Source organism: Gadus macrocephalus, chromosome 13 (assembly GCF_031168955.1).
Source record: "Gadus macrocephalus chromosome 13, ASM3116895v1".
Taxonomy (NCBI): Eukaryota; Metazoa; Chordata; class Actinopteri; order Gadiformes; family Gadidae; genus Gadus; species Gadus macrocephalus.
In genome coordinates, this window is record NC_082394.1 from 21,373,226 (window position 1) to 21,395,395 (window position 22,170).

The 22,170-nt window shown below is 44.5% G+C and overlaps 1 protein-coding gene across 5 annotated transcripts in view; it reads left to right on the forward strand.

Moving 5' to 3' along the window:
* Nucleotides 1-22,170, forward strand: part of LOC132470481 (receptor-type tyrosine-protein phosphatase gamma-like) — a 289,677-nt gene that overhangs the window by 224,630 nt on the left and 42,877 nt on the right. For all 5 annotated transcript variants that reach the window (XM_060069138.1, XM_060069137.1, XM_060069135.1 and 2 more), the window contains exons 7-8: nt 5,533-5,690; nt 20,391-20,595. In XM_060069138.1, coding sequence (XP_059925121.1) covers nt 5,533-5,690; nt 20,391-20,595 — 363 coding nt within the window. The remainder of the gene's footprint in view (nt 1-5,532; nt 5,691-20,390; nt 20,596-22,170) is intronic.

The following is a 22,170-nucleotide window of genomic DNA, read 5'->3' on the forward strand; positions in this document are numbered from 1 at the left end:
AACGACTTTGTCGGGTTCTGCGACGTCTCTGGTTCTTCCACTTTCACATCAACCTGAAGTCGACTACTGAACCGGGCGCTGCCTGCTGCCGGCTGCCCGCTGCCGGGCGATGGTGCCTCGCGGCAACCGGCGGCATGACGCAGTTCATGTACTTCAGCCAGTCAAAGCCAAAGTTCCTATCCCCCAATTCCTTCCCAACCATGGCTGAGATAACCCCCAATACGAGTCTCGTTGTAGAAATACCAGAGACGAGAGTCCGACGTGTTATGCGCCATAACGCCAAAAGCAGAACGGTTATCCAAATAATAAGGAAGTGTACAACACTTGCGTTACAGTCCTGGAGCTCTATATCTAAATAATATCATATAATACCTAGAAATCTATATCATTTAATACATATTATCACGGCCAAAAGCTGTGTGCGCCTCCAGACGATATTATGAATCACAAACGACTTTGTCGGGTTCTGCGACGTCTCTGGTTCTTCCACTTTCACATCAACCTGAAGTCGACTACTGAACCGGGCGCTGCCTGCTGCCGGCTGCCCGCTGCCGGGCGATGGTGCCTCGCGGCAACCGGCGGGATGTCGCAGTTCATGTACTTCAGCCAGTCAAAGCCAAAGTTCCTTTCCCCCAATTCCTTCTCAACCATGGCTCAGATAACCCCCACAACAGTCTTGTTGTGGAAATACAAGACACGTCAAAGAACCGACAAGAAACACTTGCGTTACAGTGTGTGTATTCACACACACGCGCACACACACACACACACACACACACACACACACACACACACACACATGTGGCGCTCGCACGGTCGAGTCTCATTGGCGGGCCAACGTCTCTGGGCGGGCCAGGCAGAGTAAGGGGAGGAGCTGAGATTCCTGATGACGTCATGAATACAGACATTCCAAATCAGCTCATTTGAGCCTCCATTTTTTCAAAGGCGAGCAGAACAGCTAGTGCTCGTTTTACACCAAACGCAAGGATTCGCCGGCTTCGTGTGGACGGAAGGCCGAACCGTACAAGACCTTTGCGGTTTCGCCATGAAATCGGCTTCGTGTGGACGGGGCCTAAGGCAACAGAAGCACAGTCCAGCCCAGTGCTGAAACACCCTCTATAGCGCTACCTCCTTGTTACAGACAACATGTCCCCCAGGGAATGACCCCCCCCCAGTCCGAGCCACCAGCACACATGCTACAAGTCCATTAAAGGTCCCTTGACATGCCACCAGGTGTGATGTGATTAGCTGTGACCACCTGTGTCATAAGGGGCAGATTTCCAAAACGGCTTGTAACTGCTAATCACACCACACCTGGTGGCATGTCATGGGACCTTTAATTCATCGTCCTTGCTTTGCCTTTAAACTCCCATAGGCTTGCCACTGTAAAAGTCTTGATTGGCAATACATCTTTTAACGCTGGGGCACCCAATGCTGTCTTCTGACTTTGTTGTCTTGCCACAATGCCAGCACTCCCGCACAATCTAACCTCTTTATACCATGGCCGTTGTGTTTCCTGTCGGCTCCTTCTGTCCCCATACTGTCACTACCGTCTTCTGCTTTCCAGTCACCAATTGATCGGTTCATTTCCAACGCTCTCTTTTCACATTTTCACACTGGTTTCATTCCATTGGATATTGGGACGTAATCGTTGTCTGCTTGCATGACATGACAGGCACCAGCAGGGTAGTTATGGTGATGAACATGATCTCACCACCAGCGAACTTCTCACCCTTCCACCTCTTACGTGTCTGAGTTTTACTGTAACAACGTAACGAATGTTGGACACCCTGCATGTTCGGAACACTTTTACCTTGACCTTTTCTCATTACGACAGAATCCTTAACGCTCCATTCGGGCCAACTGGTCGGCTTGGCTGTTTTGCCAGGAGGTGAAATACACTGCGGTACATTTCCCTCTAAAGGATTGTGAGTGTAGTCAGATTTTTTTTTTACAGATTTGTTAACATCACAGAAAAGATGTGCAAGTCTGAGACACGGTTTTAAAATGTGTGCAGTTATTCACACATTAATTTGCGACACAGTGGGCCCTATTTTATTGGTCTGAAACGCAAATGAGAAGCGCAAAACGGAAATAGCTTTGTGGGCGGGGCTCTGCCGCTGTTGCTATTATACCGGCGGTATACCGCCCGATACGAGCGGTATACGCCCGACGCTCTTGCGCCCGACGCAAATCTAAAAAGGGTTGCCCTGAAGTAGCCTAATTACCCGTAGGTTTGGTTTGGGCGTAACGTGAAATAAACCAATGAGAGTGTCATCTCCCATCCCCTTTAAGAGCCATGAGCGCATTTGAACCTGACAAATTGATATTTTGACAGCGCGTTTGCAGTCTCCGATGAGACAGATGCTTGACCACATGAATTTCAAACTTCAAATGGCTCAGTTTATGGCCAAATAATATGGCCTAATTCACACATGGAATAGCGTTTTCTTCTACAACTTCAGAAATACTGAGTCGTCATGTAAATTTCGGCATAGAAAACACATATGATGTACGTTCCTGGTGTCGCAGCTTTGGGTCTATTTCAGGGCCGGAGTAGGACTCCTTTTCAGCCCCGGGGTTGCAGGTCCGACCTGCCATTGTACGTCAGAATAGTAACACCAACTGCGTTATCCGCTAGTGTACTCAGACCAGGTATTTGTTGGTCAGTTGCGCAACTGCTTTATCGATCTGTAAGATAGCACCATGTAGCATTTGTGCCAAAACACGCCTCTTCTTTTCGCAGACACGCCACTCAGGGCGCAAGTTTAGTGGCGCAGGTTTGCTGCGGGGGAAAATCAGCTTTACGCCAGATGCAGACTAGCAAAGATACATGCTTTGGTGTAGAAAGTAAATTGTGCTGGATGCAAGATTGGGCCCAGTAAGTATTTTGCACTGTTCACAACAAATAGACTGAAAATTGGGATTTAATTTCTACTTGAATATATTACAACTTAATAAGATATTAAGTATGAACACAACTTATTAATTACAACTTTACGAATCCAATCGTTTGTCAAATATGCAATTCACTGCAAATACTTATAGTACAAATAGCCCGTCGGACATTGGAAAAATAACCCTGGGGAATATGTCCTTGGCTCTAGACGGAGGTCAGTTCACCCGCCAAACAAAAGGGAGCACTGAACATCTGTAGACAGCACTCTGGTTTTTCTGTTACAAACAGCAGCTTTGGTTAATGCAAAATGAGCGCGGTGATGTCTGAACCCAGACATCTAGATACAATGGGCTCTATCTTGCATCCAGCGCAATTTACTTTCTACACCGAAGCATGTATCTTTGCTAGTCTGCACCCGGCGCAAAGCCGATTCTCAGCCAATTCCGGCGCAAATGACACATTGTGCTATCTTACAGATCGATAAAGCAGTTGTGCAACTGACCTGGTCTAAGTGCATTAGCGGATAGCGCAGTTTGTTTAGCTATTTTGACGTACTATGGCAGGTCGTAACTGCAACATAAGCTTACACACCAGTAAGCTATACACATTACATATATGCAAACGATTTGCCGAAATATTATGATGATGATGTGGATTGTGCAAAAAATTTTTTTCCAAAGGGGCTGCATGAATGAACACTGTAGTAAGATATGCCATGCGGTAAAATAATGATAATAACAATAATTATCTCGGGCAAAGTGGGCTATATCCCAGCCTTCCAAAACAAAATCTTGTTTTACGGTAAATGATAAACATTGTTTAAATTATTTGGGAAAGAACAGCCGATACATCGGTAATAAGATGTATTTTAATTAATGCATCTGCAAACACGTACAGAAAACGCATATTTTCTTGACACAGACATCGTGTACAAGCCCATAACTTTTAGGATTTATGAGTAGCCTATTTGATCGTGAGAAAACATTGTTTTACCGCGAGTAAAAAATAATGAATGAATGCAGGTGCGCGTGTGTGCCCCTATCTGTTTAAACTAACGCAAACTAAACACGTGACGCATAATACAGTCCATGGCAATGTACATTAACGGGGGAAAACATGCATATTAGGAACACAAGTCGATAACGATAATGTATAGGCTACAATACTAGAACTCTTGTCAAGTTCAAATGCGCTCATGTCTCTTAAAGGGGATGGGAGATGGCACTCTCATTGGTTTATTTCACGTTACGCCCAAACCACACCTACGGGTAATTAGGCTACTTCGGGGTAACCTTTTTTAGATTTGCGTCGGGCGCAAGAGTCATTTATCCGCCGGTATAATAGCAACAGCGGCGATCCGCCCACAAAGCTACTTCCGTTTTGCGCTTCTCACTTGCGTTTCAGACTGTTAAAATAGGGCCCAATGCGTTATTTCAACTTTGAAAAGGTGTGACTTAATGTTTGTTTAGAATCATTATTAATGTTTTCTGACTTCCGGTGCCTAGCCATGTCCTTCGCTTCTGTTGCGTCTTGTATTTCTTTGCTATCAGAAATAATAGTTGAAACAGTCTAAATGAGGAAGACCTCCATGAAATTTATGTCGACAGTTCTGTTGGTACCCGTGTATTAATGTGAACTCTCAAGGCACTGTGTGTGTGCCTGTGTATGGGTTACAGACGTTATCTGGACTGTATGTATGCAATATGGTATTTGTATTTGAACAAGAAATCGACTGCAGTAAAACAAAGACTATCTTATAATCAAGAAGTTAAATCAATTGTGCCAGGAGATTAAATTAAACCTTGTATATTTTTGAGTCATACATCAGTCTCGTGATATGTAAAGGTGGGTAGTTGTTTTTGTCCATGTAACTATATTTGTGTGTGCTTTGTATGAGCCATCTGTGTATATTCACACCGAGCTGAGACAAGATGGTTCGGTAGGAGACATCACTCCAGATTATTTTAGCCTTAACAACAGCTGCTCCTCTTGCATATTGCAGAAACCCTGGAGTGTTTCACATGATCACCGCCCACTGTTCAGCGGGGGGTCTGGCCATAGGGACCAACCTAAAGTTCACCCTTGATTCTTCTCATTTTACCATGGCTAAACAGACTGTTAGTCCCTTGAACAGTATTGCAAGGAATCGCAGATTTAACACTCGCAGGAGCGGATCTGTAGAGTTGAAAGAGAAGACCAATTGCTATAAGACAGCACTGTGTTTTTTTTGTCCTTTGCGATCAATTATAACATCGCTCAAAAAGGAACCTTATTCTTTCCAGCAGGCTTTGTTGGGCTATTTGTTGTGAGTGCAAACCCTTAGTTCTTATGTGCTTAGCCCGGCCTTGGCAACCTGCTGTTGCTATGTTGGTTATTTGGTGTGAGGTAACAGTTTAAGGTTTAATTGGAGGTCTCTAATGCATTGGTGGTGTCTGCCAGTCGCCGGGCCCGGAATGAGCAAAGGGGAAAAGCTAAAACGGTGTCCATTACTGGAACCTGATGGCGCTAAAGCAATAGGGCCTGGGTGGCTTCCAGTTCCCGCGGTCACCTTGGATTAATCTGTGCTGTGTTTTATTGATTTTGAATGTTGGTAATTGTGATAGCTTTTATCCTCTCCCCCCCCCCCCCTACAGAGAAGGAGACCTTCCTGGAGCCCTTTGTGCTGAAGGAGCTGCTGCCGGCCTCTCTGGGCAGCTACTACCGCTACACGGGCTCCCTGACCACGCCGCCCTGCAGCAAGGTGGTGGAGTGGATCCTCTTCAGCAGGCCTGTCTACGTCTCCTACAAGCAGGTGAGACCCCCCCCCCCCCCCCCGCGCCCCGCTGGAGAGCACAGGATCTCTGTCCGTCCCCGGGTGAATGAGACGCCCTGAATAATAGAAAGAAGGAAATGAAAATGAATACAAATAACTGAAAAAGATGTGTGCGGATATACGTACAAAAACATATTGGAATAGATGTTTTAATAAATTAAATAAAATAGCATACAGAAGATCAGGTATGCATGTGCATTTCTATATGCACATTTTATATATCTACAGGTGGCTTGATTTTGAAAGTATCCAATCGAGGGAAATCCAACAACAAACAGAAAACGTTTCTTGTCAAGCTGAGTTGTTTTTGTTCTATTATAAATGGTACTATATTAGTGGTAATTGCATTGCGCATCAATCACAGAGAACGGCGACAAAGGCAGAGCAGCTGTTTATTTTAATGCTCATTGTTGAGCGGGAACAGGAGGACTCAAGGTCGAACAGAGTTTAGGGTCGAACTCTGGACAGGAAGGTTCATTTGTATATGAGTCCTCTTTGGGATACATGGGACACATAACACATCTCTTTTGCTCCATTCTGAGCATGTTGTCAGGCAGGCTCCTACATTTAGATGTTGATTGTATTTTTTGTAGAGCCAAACATGGTTGTTTTATATTATTCTTTCTAACTTTCATCAAAATGAGAAGCTTTAATGAAGAGAAAAGGTTAGAGTGTGCGAGGTCCTTTATCAGACAAGTCAGTTAATGATACTTATTCCTTCGTATAAGCGTGTGCCTCTCTGAATGATGTTCAGCCACTGTGAAGGCTGAGCCCTGGCAATGACCTGAGGAGCTCTTTGACAGATCACTGCCAGTACCCTATTCTGTGAGCATGCTGACATGCTAATGCTAGCAAGGCTAATGAGCAAGGCCGAGTTTTGAGTCCCAGGGGGACTTTGAAGCAGACTTGTCATTCATCGACAATCACAAGTCTTCCTCGTCCCCTGTCACCGAAGAGGTCCTTTTGCTATTCTGCTTAAATGCGGATTCCATACGTTCACCAACTTTGACAACCCTGAGATGTGCACCTTCGAAATGGTCGAAGTCAGCTTTTTTTCCCCTTTGATTTGTAAAAATTGTTTGGTGAGCAACTGCAACAGTTGTCATTTAAATTGACCCTGTCAAAACAAACTTACCACATTAGCTAAGGGGAGGTCCTTGATGGGCAAACCACATTTCAGACCTCTGGGTTTCTCTTAAGCGGATTTGGGTTTGGTTTAATAATGGTGGCTAATTTGCATATTCTTGACATTATCACATTTACATTAACATTTATATTTAGGGGATTTTGAACCTTTTATTCAAAGCGGGTTACAACCATTCATTCACACATTCACACACCGACGGCAGTGTCGACCACGCAGGGCGACAGCCAGCTCGTCAGGAGCAGTCAGGATGAGACGTCTTGCTCAGAAACACCTCAACGCTCCAGTACCAGGAAGTTCCCATTGAGACACAATATCTCTTCTTCCAGGGAGTGCTTTGCAAGATGAGCGGTGTTGATTTTTTTCAGCTCAAAGACAAACATACAAAAAATGCTAACACACAACAGTTAAAGGTTTGGTATGTAATTCTCTTTTTTGGCCATTTTTGCAAAATTACTTGAAATCCTTATCATAACCCACTTACAGCCACTGAGTTAGAAGTACTGACATGAAAATTAAAAAAAGTCAATCATCTGTGGAACGGGCAGGGCTTGAAAAACTCCAGCCAATGATTTCCAGACCCACCGAGTGGCATTGGACAGTAAGTATGTCAATCAAATGGTCGTACTGCACTCCCCCTCCCCCTCCGCCACTCCCCGCACGACCCCTTCGTGCACGTACTCAAAGCTCTTGACCCAGAGCAAGCTTCTGTTTGTTGTTATCCTGCGATAGCTACTGGAGATAGCTAACTAGCTAATGGCTCACTCTCACGCATCTGTTCGCTCGTGCATGATTGCGCGTCCATGTACTTGGAATGGGTGGAGTCAGAGTCAGCGTTGAAGGAGAGGGGGTAGGACCATTTGAGTTGTGTATTTTCAAAATGTGCTGGCGTTTCGCAAATCCCATACCCAACCTTTAACTAAAACACAGAACAAATAAAACATCAGAGAGATAAATAAATGTGCGGTGACATTGTTCTGTTAATGCGGCGACACACCGGGCCGACTGCCCGACTCGCGTCAGTAAATGAAGTCGGGCTATTAATCTGGCCGACTCGATCAACCGGAATGAGATGTACACACCTACGCGATTATAGCCGACTGCCGACGCCGTACATTCTGCGCTTGCGCGAGATTTAGCCTAATGTCTCCAAAACAACAGGCGGCGCGAAAAACCGGAAATTCCAGTGGGGTATTCCACAAAGCCGGTTTTATCACATAACCGGGTAAGTTAACCCAGGGTTTGCGGCAACCCTAGGTTTTCCGTTCCAAAATGAACACGGTATGTTAGTTACTATAGAAACACATGCTCTGAATCAAACCTGGTCGGAGCAGGTTTCACGCAGGTTAAGTTTGGAACATAATCCGGTTTTGGGTATTTAAACCCGCGTTCACCGCAGATATAATGTGTTCACAATGGAATGCCCTTTTGATGAGAGGCAGGTTGATATCGGAGCGCGAATTATTCGTGCAATCCGCTGGGAGCGATTAATAAGACCACTGCTCGACATCTTGGCATATCCGGAAGACTTTTTGCTTGAGAGATATAGATTCTCACGCAAATCTTTAACATATTTAAATAGCCTTCTCTAGCCTTACATAGTCAAAACTACCAATCGAGGACCTGGCCTCAGCTCACTCCAGACTATTTGCGTAGCCCTCCGTTTTTTGCAAATGGTAGTTTTATCTATAATGTTGGAGATGGTGAGCACATCTCAGTCTTTTCAGATGACCCATCCACGTCCAGACCAAGATTTTCAAGGACCTACTATCGTACAAAGAGCAATATTGGCTGAGTACTATGCCGAGAGGCGCTTACAACAGAAAGTATAAAATAGTCCTAACGGACTTACATCCACTGGAGAATGTTCGATCGTAGCCGGCGGCTCCATTGCAAGCACTAATCCATCTTGATCTGTGAAGTTAGTGAATTGTCCCTTTTAGGTTTTCTACCTAGTTACCAAAGAAAATCATTTGGAACATTTGCGCTGTGGCACGGACACGGTTTGCATGTGTTGCTTCGAAGACAAAAAAAAAAGAAAAAAGAAAAACTGAAAAACCTACATTCAACCACATGGCCCCACATGGCCCCTGACTCTCTGAGGAGGTACCTACAGGTACCCCCTCCATGCCAGGGTGCCCTGAATTTATGTCTATTGCCAGCTCCTCCACCAGGGGAGACAATCTGAGGGCCAGATCCAGTCTGCCGACTGTCAGCCTTTTTACGATTGTCTTAAAAAAAAGGGCTTATTTAAATGCAGGAGTGACACATATGGTATGACAATTTAAATTCTGGACTGACCGCTTGGGAGCCATCGGAGTACATATTTTTTAGAAGAAAAGGGTTATGTGGAAGGAACGTTAAGACCGTTAACTGGGAAATTAATAGATTCATGTCTCAAATATTAAGGATCATGCTTTTGACATGTAACTAACGCATAGGCCTACGTGGTCAGCGATCCGCTGCCAGGCTTTGGTTCTCTGGGTTGCAGAGGCTTTAGCGTTCCGTATACTTGTGATAATGTCCTTCTCCTCGTCATAGGAGAACCTGGGAGAACCTAGAGTTCCATTTCATTGAACTAATGCATAACACGTGCGGTGGAACCGACAGCTCTAGTTTAGTTGACACAGGGTCAATCAACCTAGAGTTCAGCGTTAAATCTGTTTGTTAAACCTCCGTTCGTGGAATACCCCACTGGTCCTCTCTCTAGACCAAAACACAGAGCACGCTGTCATCACCAGTCACTGTTGTCAAACGATGGATGATGTTGATACGAAGATACTGGCTTTGTCAGCTCTCGCGCTTTTTCTTTTGGAAGAAAGACGTAAGCCGAAAATCTGGAGAAAAGTTTGATGCACTAAGTGGGTGAAGCTGTAGATACAACTGCGAGCAGGCCAAAGAGTTTATCCGAATTTAGTTTATTGTTTTATCGTTTTATATTCATTTTTATTGATTTATTGATTTATAGTTCAACATTTATAATTTTTGTTTAGTTGGTATGTTTACCATCCTCACATCCGGGCTTCACTGATTCGCTAGTCAAGCTAGCCAAGCTAGCACCAATCAGAATGGTAAAGACTGAATGGCCCAATCCCAATGTCCGGACTCACGGACTCACAGACTTTATTGCGCGTTCTCGTGAAATTATTTAGGGCTTTAGGGCTGTCCCAATGTCGAATTCCAAAGGGCGTGAGGGTTTGATTCCAAACTTACCGAGCCCTTTCCGTGAGTCTGCATCAGTGCAGACTTCACCTAAAATACAGTTCAAAGCATTGTGACGTTTACCACGGAGACCATGGGGGAATCCGGAAATTAGGAGGGTAAACAACAAGACAACGCTACTCTCTGTGGCGAAGTCACTCCCCTTCCGGTATAGCCCATGGGACCTATGAGATTGAAAAATATGAATGGGTTTCAAGGGAGAGAAATTAATTATTTTCTGGTCCCAGTCTTTATTTGCCCCGGATTACACATATGTTGTTTGTGGTTTTAAATGATAATCTTTCATGCAAAGAAAACTAAACATTTTCGTGAAGAAGTTTGATAATGTTAGGTTTTTTCCAAGGGGAGTATAAAAGCATCAAAAGAGGTGAAAACCATTATAAGTTGGGGCATGTGGAGAGTTTCAGTACATATTCATACATATTTTTCAATCTCATAGGTCCCATGGGCTCTACCGGAAGTGGCGTGACTTCGCCATTCTGCGTAACCAGATAGGAATTTCTGCCTTTTTTTAGTGAGCCAGATCATTTGGATCAGCTCACCAACAAGAGCCTGCTCTTTTGGCTCCTAAACGGCTATTCATATTACTACTTTTAATTCAGCCAAATGTAGCCCGTTCTGACTTATGATTAGTATGTGTAGGCCAATAATCACCTTAATTATTCAATCCATCCGTTACACTGAAGTATTCAAAAGTAGAAATTATATTTTCTAATATTAATAAATTGCTGTAGCCGATTGTTTTAATTGCATTTACAAAAACATAAAAAAAATGTCTAAATGAGAATTTCCAAACCGGCATGTGTTAGCAACATCTTTGTCATTAAACGTTGTCAAGGTTACACGTGCACTCGTGAAGTGCTGTCACAATCCCATATATACCTATCTGAGGCCATGTGGCCTCACACACTCGCTCACATAGCACCTGAGATCAATTAAGTCTGTGAGTCCTTATTCCTTAGTCCTCAGGGCTCACTGTGGGATTGGGCCAACGACTCTAATGGCCGATTACACATGTTGAAATGGCTGAAAAGAAAGCTGACATGGCCATTTTCACCGTTCACACCAATGAGGCTCATGTCACCGACCTCTCAAGTCTCACCTACGCCGATTTTTAAACAAGAGATGTTTTAAGATTTCAAATCCAAAATAACCAAAGATTTCTAAAACTTTCAAGCTGCAGCCAAATCGATCAAGACTGGCCTTTTAGGTCTCCTCGAGGCAAAAGATTCAGCATGTCAAATAAGATCCAGATTCCAAGTTTCAGAAATTGTTATAAAACGGGGCGGGGGGCGTGGCCATTTAGGTCTGGCAAAGAGTTATAAACACCCCCTGTGGGCAAAGCGGTATTAAACTTTTTGGTGAACTCCTCAATTCCGGTCTACATATGCCTCTTTAATTGAACTATAAGGTGTACAGATTTGGAGATGTTGATTTTAGCATTTTTGGTCACTTATAAAATATAAAATAATAATATTATAAATATTAGTTAAAGAAAAGTCTGCATTATTTGTTCCCATGCTTTGTTTTTGCACTGATATATGGCAGATTTCTTGTTTGGGGTCTTGTATTCATTCCTCAAACTGTGGGAGTAGATAATTATGCATAATAGTGAGGAATACAAAAATAATAAGACACAATGACAATAGTGTGGCTCGCTCTGTAACCCAACAAATAAACCAAGAAAATGAAATGTACTTCAACGAACAGATGAAGATGATTCTTCAGAGCAATCTGAAGGGACGTCGTAGTGAGAAAACTGTACCACATCAGACCAGCAGGCCTGCCCAGTGCCTCCATGTTTGATGTAGAGTAACCCATCCACCCCACAGAGACAGAGTCACGACGCGGGTAAACAACGCTGGAGGAGAGGGTGGACGGCCGGCCCTGTGGGAGGTGTCCTCCACGTCACCCCTGTAGCCCACAGCCCTCAGCAGGGCACAGCACAGCCGCCACTCAGCCTGTTAGCTTACAAGGGCTGCTGGTGGAGGGGGGGGGGTTGGGGGGAACCACTGCTGCTGCTGCTCCCGTTCTCTGAGTGGTACAGAGAGCAGTGGAGGAGGAGGGGGTGGTGCTGCTGGTGTTGAAACAATAAATAAATTGAAGGCTTGAGCTAAAAGACAAAACGGGATGGATGGAGCGGATGGAAAAACGTATCCATCGGAGGGCAGATGGAATCAGAGGGAAATGAGGGGAGATGAAGAGAGGGGGAGAAAGTGTAGAGAATGAGCCCAAGGAAGAGAGAGAAGGGGGATAGGGAGAGGAGGATAGAGGGAGAGAGAGGGAGGGGGAGAGAGAGAGAGAGGGTGAGAGGCTGAGACAGATATATAAAAGGCTCTCCATGTTCTTTAATTGAACTATATATCAAAGAATAAGAAAGAGAAAACAGCTTAACAAATTGTAACAAAGAAATCAATCCAGACTTTCATTCTGTCAAACACAAGCCTCCATCACTTTAGTGTTTGACAGTTGGTCCAGAGTACAGCACCCCTCAGGGTCCTTCTACTTTCAACGCCATTAGTCCAGGGGATTTTTTCCCACATCAACAAAAGAATTCCAAATCATGAAGCTGAATGGGCTGTACACTTGCAGCGCGATTTCCGTCCTGCGGAGAAGAGACATTCATTTTATTCGCATCAAGGTCAATTTTTTTACTGCTCTAGCCAGCGAACAAATCAGTTTAACCAACCAGGATCAGGTATCTTTGTTCTAGTAACCATGGTGCTGTACATGTTGCATATAGAAACCTGTTTATGTTCCTCAATGAACAGTCCTCTTGCTGCATCCATAGGGGCAAACTAACTTTATAGACCTATAAGTAAATCCTCTAAATGCATAGAATAATTTGGTGAAAGGACGGAGCATTAGATTGCCTCCACAAGGCTATGTAGTTTGAATATTGTGTGAGTATTTTTGGATGTTAAATAGTTCTGCAGTGGCCATTCCTCAACGTTTTCTTGGGTTACTCACTAGGCGTCTGGTGTAAAAGGCACTAAGGGTGTGATAAAAACCTGTTCCCTTTACATTTCTGAACCAAGTTCAATTACTCGTTTTTATTCAAGAGTGCAACAAATATATACACTTTGTATATTATGTAATATGATTTAATACGAATACAAAAACAGCTCCTTGAAATGGGTTGAGAAATGTAAATGTAAAAACACAGCTTCTCTGTTAACTAGTATCTGTTCCCTGGTCAGTCTTGGCCTCTCCAAAATGGCCGCGACATTGATGTAATGTTTAAAGGCTGTCTCTGTGTACAGCCTCACTGTATAATTAATAACCAACTATTCTGATTTTTTTTACAAGAAGGGGAATTAAAAATAGTCTAAGAATCACATTTAAAATCGAATATTGAATATCTCAAATCTAATTATTCATTCTCACTAGTAGGAATGAGAATTTATGATTATGTATTTAATTCTTAAAAGAAAAGTCATTTTTATCATGACTTCCATTATGAAAATAATATTGTAAGTATAAAATAAAAATGTAATTGATTGGTAGCGCACGATTCCAAGCAAATATGAAAATTTTTCTTAGTCTTTAGGCGAAAGATTGTGGAAGAATTGTGGTTCCAAAAGTTTGTAGGGAAAAATAAAGAAAATTTGAATAATAATAAAGCCCAAGAATAACGACAGTTGAGCGCTGCTTGTGGCACCCAAATGTAATCCATACTAGTAAGAATGACTCCATACTAGTAAGAATTACTTGTTACTAGTCAAAATGTAATTCTGATGAGGGACGCAATGACTAGAGAGAGAGAGAGAGAGAGAGAGAGAGAGAGAGAGAGAGAGGCAAGGACCAGAGCATTAAGGCCTGTCCCATCTCTCTGATTGACACAATGCACAGGATGGAGAATGCCCTCAGAAGTCTACCCACTAAAGGAAGCTTCTCCTCACTTACTCTTTTTGCCTCACAAAAAAGAGTTTGAGCTTCATATCTGTAATCTATCTACAGATTTATCTTTTTAGAACGATAAATCATAACAATGGTAACGTACTGATAGATGAGGTTTGCGTGGAATAACTCTCGTTTCTCTCTGCATTCACGGAGCGGGAGATCGCGGTGGCTCACAATTATGTTTTCTCATTATACATTTATAAATGCTCATTATTTTTCGGAGGCGATGAATTATTTTTGGATCAACGTTTGATCTATCCACTTTATCCACACTAACTGTAGGATCCAAGGAGCTTATGAGCGGTGGCTTCCTAAGCCCCGGCGTCCTTCCCTCTTGCCCCTTTCCTCGCTGTCTGGCAGGGGAAATACGTAAAAGTATTTTCTTCCTCTCCTCCTTTAAGAACAACACAGGCCACGGGGCACAGGGGAGGGTTTTTGAGTTCCTGTTTGTGTCTCCCTGTATCATGGCTAAAAGGATGGGGATGGGGGACCTAACAACAACGCTGTATGCCATTAGAGTTGTTTACACACTTTACACACGTTCTTCATCTTCACAACTTTTATTCTTCCCATACCTTTTCACATTTTTCTAGTATTTTATTCCATGTTTTAATTAGATTTTATTTGTTCTGTTTGATGAGATTATTTTCTATGTTATTTGTTTTCCGTTGACTATTTCAAAACGGGATGCTGCTCCTGCAAGTTAATTGTCCCCTGGTGGATGAGGGATGGTGTGTGTGTGTGTGTGTGTGTGTGGGAGGGGGGGGGGGGGGGACCCATGTAACATCACTAAGCCATGTTGGAGGCTGCTGGTGTATCTGCAGGCTGCATGCCTGGTATTTCCATGATATCTGATGGATTGTCACCTGTCCAGTTAGAAGTGAATCCTAGACGGTTCTAGATTAGTACAAGTACTAGATCCTGGTATTCCACTCCTTGTGTAACTGCTGCATTGGATTTATGAGCCTATAATAATTTTCTTTACATTTTGAAAAACCTTTAACAGTCAAACGCCAGGCGGTTGTTACTGAAATGTATGATGAAATTCATATTCCATTGGTGCGAAAGGCTTGTTGAAAATATACCTCAAACACTCATTGGTCGAGTTGTAAAAAAAAGCCAGGGGGGATTTGAACTTTTAGGGACAGACAGGGGCGAAGCCAGGACATTATTACTGTGGTGGGGGGGGGGACTCCATTGTCAACGGGGGGGGGGGGGGGGGGACTCCACGGACTCCATTGTCAATATTTATTCGTAATGTCAAAATATAACATTCAGTCAAAGTTAGATCAAACTAATTGTGCATATATTTCAGCTTTCTTTAGACCGTTTCCGCTCTGGATTTTTAAATTTTAAAACTAACACTTAATTATATATAAATATATATATTTTTTTATCAGACTCGGGGGGGGCCAGCGGGGTGGCCAACCTCTGACCAGGGGGGGCCGTGGCCCCCATGTGGCTACGCCCCTGGGGACAGATCATTTGTGCTGATGACAGCGCATATGGTGGGAGACCAACGGTGTGATAATGATTGTTATTATTTTTATTATTATTACTATCATTATTATATTGCTATATATTTTTTGGGATAAAATAAGACCGATGACTACTGTCATCGCTCTTATTTTATCCCCAAAAACGCAGCTGATCAGTCGCATCACACGGTTCGGAGGCATGCATCACATTTAAGGATTTTAAAAACGTATTCTTTTTTTTCAAAAATGCATTCGGCAGAGGAGCGGTAATATTTCCACATCAATTGATAAAATAACAGGGGATTGGAAGGGGGGATGGCTGTTTCAGAAGGGGGATGATTTTGATCATTTTAAATCCAAAGGGGGATGACATCCCCCCTCATCCCCCCTCAACTCGAGTGCTGCAAACACTTTATCTTTATAATATATCCATGCAACAGTCCCTGTATTTGTAATCTAATTTAAAACGGGTTGTGTGATGGAAAAGTGTGATGGAAAATCCACATGTTGTTATGTTTTTCTTAAGGAACTTAGGCTTTGTTTACTATTCTGTGTATGGGGCGACCTCATACCCCAATGCCACCACTGCCGTGACTTCAACTGAGCTCCTTCAGGTCCTCACAGCCTTGTGGGGGGTCCTGCTGCGGGCTCCACGGCCCCCACAGGAAGCTAGGACGCTGTGCCAGGCGTTTATGATGCCGCTCCAGAGACGGTTAGCCCGTAGCGATGGCTCAAACAAAGGCAGATTAGGGAGGTGTTGGGAGTGAGGCAACAAGCCGTGGCAGAGTGAAGTGTGGGCTTTAGAGCGAACAAAGAGGAAGCTTACCGACCAGGCCACGCCCGGCCTTCCTGTCGGCTGCTGACGCCTGAAGAAAGTCCTGCTGGATGCGAGTGAAGGCTTCTTCAGAAGGCTGTTGTTGTTCTGTGGATCGCTCTCTACGCAGCGTTATTCTCTGAGGAGACGTCAGGAAGAAAAATAGAAAGAAGCAGGGTGAAGAGAATTAGCCTCAACTGTGATTCGTATTGTTTATCCAGCTCTCTCTCTCTCTCTCTCTCTCTCTCTCTCTCTCTCTCTCTCTCTCTCTCTCACTCTCTCTCTCTCTCTCTCTCCCCCCCCCCCCCCCCCCCCCCCCTTTGTTTTGGGTGAGTGCTTGAAGTGGGTCGGGCCCTGACAGGCATTGCTAGCGGTCTGCTTTGAGACAGGATCGATGCACCAGCTCTCCCCTCAAATACCCTTTCAAACTTATCCTTCCAAACAGACACGGGCTCCCCGGTTGCGTGCTTATCTGCTCTTGTGTGGCATTTCCTGGTTTGGGCGTGTGTTCGTGTTCACAGGCAGGTGGGTGCCCAGGAGTCTGCGTGGGCGATTGATACTGTGCATGGCTACATCTCACAAGTCCAGAGTTAAAGGTGGCTCTGCCTCCAGTGGAACTGATTTACACACAAAAAGTATTATCGTCAGGCCTAGGATCACTGTGGTCACAAAGGAGGGCTCTAGGCCTGTGTTTTGTGTGTGTGTGTGTGTGTGTGTGTGTGTGTGTGTGTGTGTGTGTGTGTGTGTGTGTGTGTGTGTGTGTGTGTGTGTGTGTGTGTGTGTGTGTGTGTGTCTTAGTGTTTGTATGTGTGTGTGGTGTTTGTGTTTTTGTGAGTGTGTGGCTTACACTGCATGTGTGTGTGTGTGTTGTTGGGGAGTTGGCTTAGGTCACTGTGACAGGGATTAGCATATTGGGGGATGATTAGGGGAGAGGGGTTGGGGGCCAGTTCTGTTCTGTGCTGCGACGCGCGCGATAGCACGAGGTCAGCGGGGAGGCTGCCAACTCTGGCAGCGTCGGCCATGTTTGAACCGGCCGGCCAGCCATGTTTGAACAGTCTTGCTCGCACAGAAGGATACTAAATAGCAGCCGGTGGATAATATCTGCCATTCACACTGTGTTTGTGCATGTGCGGAGCATGGGGGTAGAATTTGTGTGTGTTTGTGTGGGAGCATGCATGCGTACGTGTGTGCATGCGTGCGTGAGTGCACCTGTGTGTGCGTGAGTGCGTGCGTATGTGAGTATGTACGTGCATGTGTGGTGTGTGCGTGCGTTTGTGCGTGTGTCTGTGACACTGGCAGGGTGGGGGGACTGCATAGGCTGTAGAAAAGCATCTGACACAATTCATTACTCCCACAATCGCCTGACAGTCTCTGTTATAATTGCAAACTGTACACTGATCTGTTATGGCTGCATACAACTTGCGCTTTCAGACAGACTCAACTAAACATAAACAAACACACGCACGCACACATACACACACACACACACACGCAGAAAAAGACAAACACACACACAAACACCCACAATACCATACACACACACACACACACACACACACACAGCCTCATACATGCACACACACACACACACACACACACACACACACACACACACACACACACACACACACACACACACACACACAGCCACACACACAAACACACAAACCTACAAAACCCATTTCACTGTACAGAATACCGTCAAATAGGATAACCAAGCAAACAGAAACATAAACTAAGGCGGAAGATTAAAGAGTTATAAAATGAGTAAAATCAATCTTTTGGCCCCTGTTTCATTCAGCGGTCGCTCAGTCCCTGTGTTTACCTTCATCTTAAACCCGACGGGATTCTGTTCCAGAAAGATATGATTGGAGTTGTATTCCCCGGGGTGTATTCTGCTTAACGTATTGATGCCCAGATGTGACTTGCATTCTCTCTAAAGTCGTCCTTTAGGACGACTTTAGAGAGCTGGCCACACTGTGTTAAGCTGGCCACACTGTGTTAAGAACCGAACTTCAGTACCCAGCACATCATGCAGTGACAGAATGTGGCGCATTAGCAGCAGTAGTAGACTGTTAGACGGTCGAGTCGTCAGTTGTTCTATGACACAAGGTATAATACATCACATAATTGAATCCGTGATTGTTTAACTGCAATATCAGAATAGGACTATCTTTTGCCTCATATTTGTAGCAAATCTAAGCCATCCGCTATCCTTTGTTTTAACGCTGCAAGGTGAATGTAGCAGGCTATATATATTTCGCTCTCTTCAAACAGCCCTCGGTAAGAAGAAGAAGAAATCAAACTTCAAAAACCTTAATCCGGTTCCGTGTGTTCTGGGCTGTTACAGTTACTGCTGTGTTCTTCCAACTCAATCCTTCGTCCCCCTGTCTCCTGGAACCATGAAGAGAGCGTCTCCCCACGGCGGCAGGGTGCTGGTGGGCGGGCCAGGAGGCGGAGGGATGGAAGGACTCCTTCTGTCCATGTTCTCCAGCTCCGAGCCCCTGCTGGCGCCGTGTGACGGAAACCCGTTCTGGGCTCACTTTGGTTCGGCTTTGTGGATGACACACAGGCATGCTGGAATTTGCTGCCGAAAGATATATTTCCCCCGGGACGCCCCCACACGTTACTCATTTTCTATTTCCCTCTTATGCTCTCCCTCTCTTTCTATGTCCCCTCAATCTCTATATCTCTCTCTTGCTTTCATTCACTCTCTCTCTCTCTCTCTCTCTCTCTCTCTCTCTCTCTCTCTCTCTCTCTCTCTCTCTCTCTCTCTCTCTCTCTCTCTCTCTCTCTCTCTCTCTCTCTCTCTCTCTCTCTCTCTCTCTCTATCTAACAGGGTAGTTTTCTCATTCACAGGCGATCTCATGCCAAGTCAGACAGAAGGAAGGCTTGTGTAGATTGCTATATATTCTTCCTTTATTACACATCATTGTAATCAAGTGATTTTTTCCAAATAGAATAATGAGTATTTTAAGAGCAGGTGAGCCCAATAAGTGTCTCTGCAATAGATCCACTGACTCAAAGACACAGATGTGTTTACTCCAGGGGAATTATCATTGTTCCGGCTTGGCTCTTACAACTCTAACGTCATTATATGCAAAGGAATGTCTGCAATACACGAAATGATATAATTCAATGGGTTGGGTTTGTTTCACCTTCACTCCATATACATGTGTTGAGTTGTCCTGTCCAACATTAGTATTACGTTTAAAGACATTGATCTCTTTAGCCCCTTTCAGACATGCACTCTTTCACTTCAATGATCCTTATCATTACCTGCTAGGGGCCATGAGAATATGAATGGGAGTTTACCTACTATGACATAATGATGCTCCCAGTACACTGCCTGTATTTCTGTGTTGTCAGTGAAAGCAGGAAAATTGCCAGGAGAGGAACGTAAAGGTAACGGCATACGTGATAGGATTTCACCTGAGGCGAACGCACTAATCAAACCTTATTTCAACCCAAAACAGTTTATCTGAAAAGGTCAATGCTGTTCGGTTGATTTGTTAACAATATCAATATAGCTTATTTTGTTTGCCAGCGAACGGCTGGAAACTGAACCAATTCCAAAATAAGGGGCCTTCTCTCAGTCTGCAGGTTTCAAGGTGGCTGGTATCCATAAGTGTTGCATTATAACTGTCCCTGGCCCATGTACTCCATAATTGCCGAGCCATGTGTGAAAGTGCTCAAGAAGGAAATATTCCAGAACTTGGCAGCACGGCTAAATAGTGAAACTCACAAACGGTGTCTGAAAGGTTATCCCGGTAATTTACCGGGAACTTTTGAGTTAAATCGGCTTGAGTGAGAGATTTTTGGGGCAGGGTTGCCCATTAACTGTGTTTTCCACAGAAAATAAATTAGTTTTGCTATGATGTGTGCAAGGTCACCCTCACACCAATATATCGTAGGGGGGGCCGGAGTAAATTAACGGAACATGTAATAGCATGTTTGGAACCAAGGGTAGGATAGCAACGTGTGTGTGTGTGCGGTCAAGAGAAGTGTTGACCATCGCTGCATTACAATGAGCTGCTTTAACAAGGTCCTTTATTTCCTTCCCCTTCCTCCTCCTCTTCCTCTTCCTCCTCATCTTCCTCTTCCTCTGAGCTCCCCAGCTGGAGGCCTTCTACTCCATCTTCACCACGGAGCAGCAGGACCACGTCAAGTCGGTGGAGTACCTGCGGAGCAACTTTAGACCCCTGCAGAGCCTTGACCACCGCCACATCTTCAAGTCGGCTGTGAAGGACGCCTGGTTGCCCGACCTGACGGGGGGCGGGGGCGGCGGCGGCAGTGACCCCTACGGGACCGAGGCCTCCAAAGGTCAGGGATCACTTTCTAGGGTTAAATATTGGGTCACCTTGAAGGGTGTAGTACCCTACCTATTCCAGTTCCAACCGGCCCCTCAGTCTCACAGGGTTTTGGTGGACATGTTGATGTTCTGGTTGATTCAGATGTAGATGTTGCTAGAATATCTGTTAAAATAAGGGTCTGCCTCTTCTGGATGAAACCCTTCCCAGATCACTGGGGTTCTTCGTTAATCGTGAGCGAGCGTGTGACGTGAGGTTTAACGCCCGGTCCTTTGGAACTCTTTCTGTTGAGAAAACAGTTGAGGATATCATTTACTGAGGTCGTAGGGTGGAGAGCGAGAGCTAAAACGGGGTTTACTGTAAACATAAAAAGAGAACCTGTATTTCTGCTGAAAAAAATATGATTTAGATATTTTATTGGATAAATTAATGTCGAAAGAAGCTCAAATTGATGAATGAATGAGTTGAATAAATGTGGACAAAAAGACGAGATCTGAGTTGATTATGTTAGTGTACTGAGTCTTACTGAACCCCACTAGATGATCAGACTGTAGCTTAGCTTCTAGATTTATCTTTAAATTAAAACCTTTAAATGAACATATGGGAATCCAGGAGGAGGAGCAGACTTTCTCTAGCATTGTTTCTTTCATAAGATCCTTGAAACTTCCCAGGGAAAAGGACTAAAAAAATTGACTTTTATTTTGAAATTCATACAGCCTGACTCAGTACCTGTCAACATACAGGCCTCCTGGCCTGGTTCTGGTCCACCCTGTTCTAAGTGTAGGTGCTACATTGCTATTCTCTCCCCACTCGCTACATCAGATCCAGGGTTGTAACCTGAATGTTGTTTGACGTTTCCTTCTAACCCAAATGTGAAAGTAACAGGGAAGGACGAGTTAGCATATTATTAACCCATAGCGGGCGATGTGAGTCCATATGGGTGCATTTAAGTCAGGACTGGAACCAGGATCTTACCCCTGGAAACGATGTATCAGACTCGTTTTCATCAAATAAGTAGCTTCACTGTTTTCTTGAAACCAACCTCTCACTCACTCAGCCTGTCAGTCTCCAGCGGGCTACGCAGCTGGCTATCTGTACTCGAGTGGGCCCTTCTGAATGGTTCCACTGGTGAATATCCTTCACACTGGGCCGCAGTATCCCCCAACTACCTGGCTAATAGAAAAAGATGTGTGTGTGTGTGTGTGTGTGTGTGTGTGTGTGTGTGTGTGTGTGTGTGTGTGTGTGTGTGTGTGTGTGTGTGTGTGTGTGTGTGTGTGTGTGTGTGTGTGTGTGTGGAAATCATGTTGCCAGTGAGCAGGGGAGCACAACTCCCTTAGCATAAGGCGTTTGGTGGCACACCAGACATCATCTTGCTTCCACCTAATTACTGCTCACACAACACTACTGTAGTGTGTGTGTGTGTGTGTGGGGGAGGGGGGGGGGTATGTGTGTGTGTGTGTGTGTGCTGTGTGATGTGTGCATGCGTGCAGGTCCGTATGTGTGAGTTGATTATCTCTATGCTTGTGTTTATGTTTGCATGGTGTTGGTGCGGCGGTTGGTCAGCCTGTGGATACAGCTTGTTGTGCAG